The 7939-nt window shown below is 58.2% G+C and overlaps 4 protein-coding genes across 4 annotated transcripts in view; 2 read left to right on the top strand and 2 right to left on the bottom strand.

Annotated features, from left to right (window-relative positions):
- Positions 1 to 772, bottom strand: part of ACA1_059760 (Chaperone protein dnaJ, putative) — a gene marked incomplete at both ends in the record, with an annotated part of 1857 nt that extends 1085 nt beyond the window's left edge. The window contains 2 exons of the mRNA XM_004339224.1: positions 47 to 200; positions 363 to 772. Of these exons, the coding sequence (XP_004339272.1) occupies positions 47 to 200; positions 363 to 772 (564 nt within the window). The remainder of the gene's footprint in view (positions 1 to 46; positions 201 to 362) is intronic.
- Positions 773 to 1842: 1070 nt separating this feature from the next.
- Positions 1843 to 4932, bottom strand: ACA1_059750 (CBLinteracting protein kinase, putative; the record flags this gene model as incomplete). The annotated part of the gene is made up of 16 exons (XM_004339223.1): positions 1843 to 1876; positions 1928 to 2028; positions 2146 to 2292; positions 2399 to 2483; positions 2583 to 2669; positions 2787 to 2854; positions 2987 to 3035; positions 3135 to 3216; positions 3324 to 3366; positions 3442 to 3494; positions 3612 to 3678; positions 3758 to 3835; positions 3963 to 4141; positions 4205 to 4277; positions 4550 to 4613; positions 4808 to 4932. The coding sequence occupies 16 exons, from the start codon at positions 4930 to 4932 to the stop codon at positions 1843 to 1845; spliced, it is 1335 nt and encodes a 444-aa protein (XP_004339271.1).
- Positions 4933 to 5116: 184 nt separating this feature from the next.
- Positions 5117 to 7287, top strand: ACA1_059740 (Tcomplex protein 1, eta subunit; the record flags this gene model as incomplete). The annotated part of the gene is made up of 6 exons (XM_004339222.1): positions 5117 to 5131; positions 5261 to 5518; positions 5628 to 5812; positions 5904 to 6075; positions 6191 to 6355; positions 6442 to 7287. The coding sequence occupies 6 exons, from the start codon at positions 5117 to 5119 to the stop codon at positions 7285 to 7287; spliced, it is 1641 nt and encodes a 546-aa protein (XP_004339270.1).
- Positions 7288 to 7772: 485 nt separating this feature from the next.
- ACA1_059730 (uncharacterized protein) lies at positions 7773 to 7937 on the top strand (the record flags this gene model as incomplete). Its single annotated transcript, XM_004339221.1, has 1 exon — positions 7773 to 7937. A coding segment is annotated over one exon (165 nt), but the record flags the coding sequence as incomplete, so codon positions are not given.
- Positions 7938 to 7939: the final 2 nt, after the last annotated feature.

Here is a 7939-nt window from a genome sequence, read left to right as displayed (position 1 = left end):
CGCCACGGCCGCCCACGCCCAGGCCGCCGCACGCGCCGCACCACACCAGCGTCTTGAGCGCGATCGTCTTCGTGCAGCCCACCACGCTTTCGTTGAACGTCACCTGCAGCGTCGTTCGCAGGTTCTGGCCCTTGGACGGCGGCCGCTTCTTGTTGAAGCTGAACGAGCCCTGCTGGCCGAACACGGCGGCCGACGCCGAGCTCGAAGATTGCGAAGAGAAGGAAGAAGAAGAAGACGATGATGATGAAGACGGTGGTGGTGGGTTGGTGTGGGGCAACGATGATGAAGAAGACGAAAACGAAGACGAAGTCGAGGTCGAATTGGCAGTGGAAGTGGAGGAGGAGGAGGTGAAGGAGGAGAACGAGCGCGAGGTGAAGGAGCGCGAGGAGAAGGAGCCGAAGAAGTCGGAGAAGGAGCCGGTGCTGCCCGAGGAGACGAACTGGTTGAAGACCTCGCGCAGGTCGTTGCTCTGGCCCCAGAACCGGGCCTGGTGGCTCGCGTCGTACTGGCTCCGCTTCTCGGGGTCGGAGAGCACAGCGTAGGCGGCGGCCAGCTCCTTGAACTTGGTCTCGCACTCGACCTCGTTGCCCTTGTTGCGGTCGGGGTGGTACTTGAGGGCCAGCTTGTGGTAGGCATGCTTGATGGCGTCGAAATCGGCACCGGGCGAGAGCTCGAGCAGCGCGTAGTAGTCCTGCTGTCCGCCTTGCTGCTGCAGCTGCGGAAGCGTTTGCTCGCCTGGCAGCGATCCGATCCGTCGCCTCTTGTGTTCCATTTCCGAGGAGCGTGGATGATTGATTTAACTGCTATAAGCTTCTACGCGCCAGCTCGGAAGGGGAGGATGCGTATGCGTGATGCTGATGGCCGAGTTGAGGAGATTTGGAGGTTGCGAATGTGCCGAGTAGCGCGTGAATTTTTATCTTATCGAAAGATTCGATTGCGGATGCAGATGATGATTATGATTGTGGTGGTAACGAGGACGCGTAGAGGTTGCCAGGAGAGAAGAGAAGACAAAGCAGAGCAGCCCGTCGATGAAGGATCGATGACAACCGACGTCTCCTCTCGATGGGGTCCGCGGTTTGCGCGTACGTTGCTCGGTACTCGCGTGGATCAAAATCCAGACAGATGGAAGAGGAAGCAGGTAGCTGCACGAGGAGAAGAAAAGGCAAAGTGTGCCTGCAACAAGCAACGAAGACGACGTCCACCCGACGGCCGAGCAGTGGTGTCCCCCCTCTCTCTTCGCGTCATGCCCCTCTTCCGTTCCTCCTCGACCCGCACCGTGCGCCCACAAACCAACAGAGCGAACACCCCAAAACTGACCGACGAGTCACTGACTTTTCGTCCCCTAGTCGGACTTTCTGCTGATTGGTGGAATTTTTCGCCTCCGAGCGATTCAGAGGAAATCCCGCGTAGTGGGCTCAGTTAACATTTTGTTAACTTCCGATTTTACCATATCTGGAGCTTGGGTAACGGCCAACCACTGATGAGATGAGAACCTCCCTCGTTGTGCTTACGTGCGTGATTGTGCGTGCAACGATACCGCGGGTCATCAACACTAGTGTCAAGTACTTCTTCTGTTCTGTTGGTCGTACATCGCCGGAGCTGCTGCGGTGTCAAGGAGGTCGGGAGGTGTCGAGACTCGAAGCGAGCAGCGGGCGGCGCGGCTTGGGTTGTGGCGTGCGACGGGCGGGCAGGGCCAGCGCAGGGCTGCTGGTGGTCTGTGCCGTGCCGCGCTCCAGTGGCACCGCCGCCGGCGTCGATTGTCTGTCGCACGGCATGCGCGATCGCATGACCGACACATAAACGAGAAAAAGCGGTGGTAAGGAACGGGCTGGCGAACAGTGCTCAGTTTAGGGCCGTGATCAGCTGCACGAGTTCGCTGCGGCCATCGATCTCCCAAGGGGTGAGATTGCGTGAGAGACCATCGTACCTCCGCTGTTGCGCCCAGTGCTGCGGCGCCGTGGCTGTTGTTGTGCCATGCAGGGTGTCGAGCACCGCGTTGTAGATGCGGTAGTACTCCAGCACGTCTCCCTACATAGAAAAGAAGACACTGCTTGTGAGGTCCCAACGCCTGGGCGTGTGCGGCGGTGCGTGTTGTGCGTGTTGTGCGTGTGCGGTGGCTGTTGTGTGGTCGCGGCAAGTCGGTACCCGGCCCTTGGTGAAGTCGACGAGGTGGAGGTGGGACGCCAGGCGGAAGATCTGCGCGCGGAAAGTGAGCGGCCCCGTGGCGCATCGGCCCGCCACCTTGAGCTTGTAGGCATCCTTGTCCACCTTGGCGTAGAGGTGGGTCTGCTTCTGCACGCGCACCACACACGACACACGCACGCGATACACGCACGACACATTAGTTCATCGGGCGCCGGCCAGGCGCTGAGAAATTACATGGTCGGGAGAAACGTACGGCAAGAGCGCGCTTGAGCTGGTCGAGGATGGCGTCTGGCGGCTCGGTGGAGATGAACTTGGTCTGGCTCGCCAGCTGGCGAGCTCTATCGTTGCGTGCGTGCGTGCATGGTGTGCAGTCGTGAGTCGATTCGGCGGGGCAAAAAGCGAGACGTGTGGCAGTGAACAAAAAAGAGTGTCGGTACCGCTTGGTGGAGGTGTCGCTATCGCGCTGAAGAAGACCCGACAGGTTGAGAGTGCCCATCATCCCAATCAACTCGAACGCGTTCGCTCTGAGAAGTACGACACCGACACCGAACACGACACTTCACGTTAGACCAGGGCCGCCATCGCTCCACGCGAGCGCTGCCCAGAGCCGAACGCTTGGCCGAGAGTCGGGAGGTTCGTACGTCTGAAGGCCTGTGCGGCCTGACGCTGAAGTGGTTTCCGTCACGACCTCCAATTCGTCATCCAGGTCCTGATGCCCCAGTAGGCGCGTGTGCATGTGCATGTGCGTGCATGAACGCGTGCGGTCGTGCGTGTGCGTGTGCGGCAAGACGTGTCATTGACGTCAACTAGCAAACAACGCGCAGAGAGCTGAGGTCGGTACCGCGAGATCCCAGGGCTCCTGCTCCACCGGCTCCGCGTGGTACGGATTTCTGAGTATGAGTGGTTTTGTTCTCAGTGCTTTTCGACCGTGACGTGTGTGTGTGTGCGCGCGCGTGTGTGTGTAGCAGCGTGTGCGGTGGTGCACGTACATGGCGAGCCACGGATGCTGCTTGATCTGGGCCATCGTGATCCTTTTTGCCGGGTCCGGCACCAGTATCCTCCCGATCAGGTCTGTGTGCCGCACACGCATCAAAAGTTGTGTCGAGCTCATCAGCGAACTGCGGCGAGCCACCGAGACACGCATTGCAGTGCTCGATCGAGCGTGTGCGACGACGCACCTCGAGCCCCGGCAGGAACGTGCGAGGGAATTGTGTAGTCGGCCTGGCGTGTACGCCCGGGCAAAGATGTGAGTGTTTCAAGTGAATCCAAGTGCGCGCGAGGGTGTGATGAACGCACCGCTTTGATCTTGCGGAACAGTACGTCTGGGTTGGAGTCCTCGAACGCCAAGTCTTTAGGTTTTGGATGATTTGGTGGTCAGCGCGTGTGGCGTCACCCGACACACGACACACGGCACACGACACACAACACACGACACAGTCCCAAGATAGATCGGTGAGAGTGCGTACGGCCGGCGACGAATGTGTAGAGAATGCAGCCGCACGACCAGACATCGGCCGCTGTCCCCTCGTAGCCCTGGTGGGGCGGGGGCGGCCGTGCCTCTTGTGGTCAGGCGCGCTTGACCGCCAACAGCACGCGCGAGCACGGGGCATACCCTTTTGGCCAGCACCTCGGGAGCCACGTAGTTGGGCGTGCCACACGCTGTGTGCAGCACCTTGCTCCTATCTCTTTCCTACACGACACACGACACACGACACACACGACACACGACACACACGACACACACGACACACACGACACAGACGCGCTTGTGAGTGCGAGGGCTGGTTGAAGAGTGAAGGAAAAGGAATGTTAGGTACGCGGAAGAAGGTGGAGAAGCCAAAGTCGGAGATCTTGAGGAGGCCCTGGTCGGAGAGGAGCAGATTCTCGGGCTTCAAATCGCGATGGCACACGCCCACCGCGTGGCAGTACTCCACCCCCGCCATCAGCTGCTGGAAGTACCGTCGCGCCGTGTTCTCGTCGAACCGCCCCTCGTGCGCTGTCGTGTGCGGTGCGACGATGAGAAAGGATCGGGGCGGATGACTCAAGTGCGAGTTGGTACCGAGTTTGAAGTAGACCTCGCCGCCGGCCACGAGCTCCATCACCATGTACAGCCGCTCCTCGCTCCGCAGCACCTTCATGCGCCCACGTGATGAGTAACAAAGACACGCACAAGCACCACCGCGCACGCACCACCGCACACGCACCACCGCACACGCACACCATATACGGCACACGACACACGACAGACAGCAAAGAAAGAGGCGAAGTCTCTCTTAGACCTGGAGCAGACGAACGACGTTGGCGTGCCGAAGCCTTTTCATGACTGCCACCTGTGCTCCCAGCTGGTGAGTCCACGCCGGCGTCTCGGATAAGAGAGAGAGAGAGAGAGAGCAAGAGACTGCACCTCACGCTTGGCGTCGTGGCGCAGTTCTGCGGCGGCGAGCGGCAGGATCTTGACGGCCACCGGCCTGCCGCGCTCTAAGTCCACGGCATATCTCACCCTGATATCAGGTGCAGTTTAGAATTATGGTTTTAAATATTTTATTGTTTATTTGTAATTGAACAACGACCACAGCATAACTCAAGATGCCAGGAGTAATCAAAAATCCTTCAACTGTATATTATTTATGATATTTCTACTTCATAAATAAAAGGAGCGTACTTGGAGTATTCGCCTTCGCCGAGTAGGCGGCCCAACTGGTACCGTTCGCCCACGATGCGCCCACCTCCAGTGGCGGTGGCAGTTACAGCCCCCGTGCTCTGCCGTTTGGTGCTCTCTTGCTCCATGACGCTCGTATTTCTCTTTCTGGCCTCCAGCCGGAACGCTGCGCAAATTTCGATTTTCCTTTTATTTTACGTGTCAGGAAAAAACAGGGCAATTCGGGCACAAAAATTTCTGGCATGTGCGTAGTGGCCTTCGCGGCAGGCAGCTCCGCCCAATTTGCCTCGCCCCCTCGAAATCGTAGCCATCATGTCGCAATTCCTGGTGCGCATGCTCCTCCCTTGCTTGCTGCCACAACAGTTTAGTCGTGTGTCATGTGCGCGGATGAATCATGATGGCAGGAGTCTGGTACATTTTGTAGAATCGCGACTAATTTCCATGTGAATGGTGCAGCAACCGAGCATCATCATCCTCAAGGAGGGAACCGATACATCGCAGGGCAAGGCCCAGCTCATCAGCAACATCAATGCCTGCATGGCCGTTGTGGACACCATCCGCACCACGCTTGGACCCCGTGGAATGGATAAATTGATCTATGAGGGCCGGAACATCACCATCTCCAACGACGGCGCTACGATCATGAAGCTGCTGGACGTCGTGCACCCTGCTGCTCGCACGCTGGTTGATATCGCCAGATCACAGGACGAAGAGGTACGCCCATTTCCTCTTCCGATCCCTGCCGCTCCATGCGGCCGATAAATTTGAATTGGTTCCTTCGTTTTGATCGATCGGCCTCATGTGAATTCCATTCGATTGCAAGGTAGGAGATGGCACCACCAGCGTTGTGGTGCTGGCTGGTGAGCTGCTGAAAGAATCGAAGGCCTTCGTTGAGGAGGGCGTGCACCCCACCGTCATCATCCGTGCCTTCCGCGCTGCCTGCGAGCTGGCAAAGGCCAAGATCAGGGAACTTGCCGTCTCCATCGATGCCGGCAAGGACGCTGCCACGTACGCTCAATCTCACCGATCTTGTTGCTTCATTTTCCAACCAAGCTGTTCTCGCGATTAATGTTGTGATTCCCTCTACTCATGAAAACAGCGAGATGCGCACCGTGCTTGAGAGGTGCGCTGGTACTGCCCTGAACTCGAAGCTCATTGGCAGCCACAACGCCTTCTTCTCCAAGATGGTGGTTGATGCTGTGATGCACCTCGACGAGGACCTCAACATTGACCTTATTGGTATTAAGAAGGAGAAGGGCGGATCCATGGAGGTACGCTCGTCCCCGCGTCTACGCCTCCTTTATTTTGACACCGCCTGACGATCCGCTCACTCGTGCTTGTATGCGCGCTCTGTTCTTGTGCTATCCGCTGTTGACGACGTGACAGGACTCGCTGCTGATCGAAGGTGTGGCTTTCAAGAAGTGCTTCTCGTACGCTGGTTTCGAGCAGCAGCCCAAGAAGATCCCCAACCCCAAGATTTTGCTGCTCAACCTCGAGCTCGAGCTGAAGGCCGAGAAGGACAACGCTGAGCTCAGGATTGAGGATCCCGCCGTACGCTACCCTCCTTGCTACGGCGTTACAGCACAGTCTCCTCGGTTGCGGCCGGCGCTTACTTCGGTTTTGCTTCTTCTTCACAGGACTACCAGGCGATGGTGGACGCCGAGTGGAACATCATCTACGAGAAGCTGGATAACATCGTGAAGTCGGGTGCCAACGTTATCTTCTCGCGTCTGGCCATCGGCGATTTGGCCACACAGTACTTTGCCGACCGCGGCGTGTTCTGCGGCGGTCGTGTGCCGCAGGAGGACCTCGAGCGAATCTCCAAGGCCACCGGTGCGCAGATCCAGACCACCGTCAACGATCTCAACGCGCCCATCCTCGGCCACGCCGAGCTCTTCGAGGAGCGTCAGGTTGGTGGCGAGCGCTACAACTTCATCACCGGCTGCGTCCAGGCGCGTACCGCCACCATCATCCTGCGCGGCGGCGGCGAGCAGTTCATCGAGGAGGCCGAGCGCTCCATGCACGACGCCATCATGATCGTGCGACGGGCTCGGAAACACTCGGCCGTCGTGGCCGGCGGTGGCGCCATCGAGATGGAGCTCTCCAAGTACCTCCGCACCCACTCGCGCACCATCAAGGGCAAGCAGCAGCTCGTCATCAACGCCTTTGCCAAGGCCCTCGAGGTCATCCCGCGTCAGATCGCCGACAACGCCGGCTTTGACTCGACCGACATCCTCAACCAGCTCCGCCAGAAGCACGCCCAGGGCGCCACCTGGTACGGCGTCGACATCACCAACGAAGGCGTCACCGACACCTACCTCTCCTTTGTCTGGGAGCCCTCGCTCGTCAAGCTCAACTCCATCACCGCCGCCACCGAGGCCGCCTGCCTCGTCCTCTCCATCGACGAGACCGTCAAGAACCCCAAGTCCTCGGCCTCGGACGACGTGCCCGCCCCCATGCCCCGCGGCGGCCGAAGGCGCTGAACTGAAGACGCGTGGACGCCACCGGCTCCCCAGCAGCGTAACTAACGACTGCTGCTGTGCGGTTTTGGCGCGTAAGCCAACAAAACAATAAAAACAAAATAACCAAAACTGGGCGTTGGTGTTGGGTGGTTGCAACATGGCGGAATGTGGTAAGCTGGCCAATTAAGTTTGTTGTTAAAACCAAGTTTTAAGGCGGCTTCCGCCAGTAGCGCCATTGGCCACTGAATCGGATTTTTGTAGACTGATGGCGCAACACTGCGTCACAACGGGAAATGGAGAAGAAACTAGTTTTGTTCATCCTCGCTGAAGATCTAGATTGGTGTGTTGCGCGGTGTAAAGCAGGCTGTGATGCCATTTCTTAAGTCGCGATGGTAGGGGGGTCCTGTGGCCATGTACAAGTGAGATTCGGTATGTAGATTTGTCAATGTTTGATTGAAATTGAAGTACCTTGGCATGGGCTTTTTGATGGTGTGTGGTTGGTGGTGATGTCGCATATGGGCGAGGACGAGGTCGCGGTCACACAGGGAAGCGCAGATGGTGTACATGGAGCTGGCACCTTGGTGGAGGACGTGCACACGGCCAATGGTCCCTACACAGAGGTATGTGAGACCATGTGCGAGACAGTGGTGAAGTTTTCTGTACCAGTGGTGCA

The sequence above is a fragment of the Acanthamoeba castellanii genome (assembly GCF_000313135.1).
Source record: "Acanthamoeba castellanii str. Neff unplaced genomic scaffold scf7180000084599, whole genome shotgun sequence".
In the NCBI taxonomy this organism is placed as follows: domain Eukaryota; phylum Discosea; order Longamoebia; family Acanthamoebidae; genus Acanthamoeba; species Acanthamoeba castellanii.
Note: the sequence above shows the minus strand (reverse complement) of the source record. Positions and strands in the feature narration are given on the sequence as shown.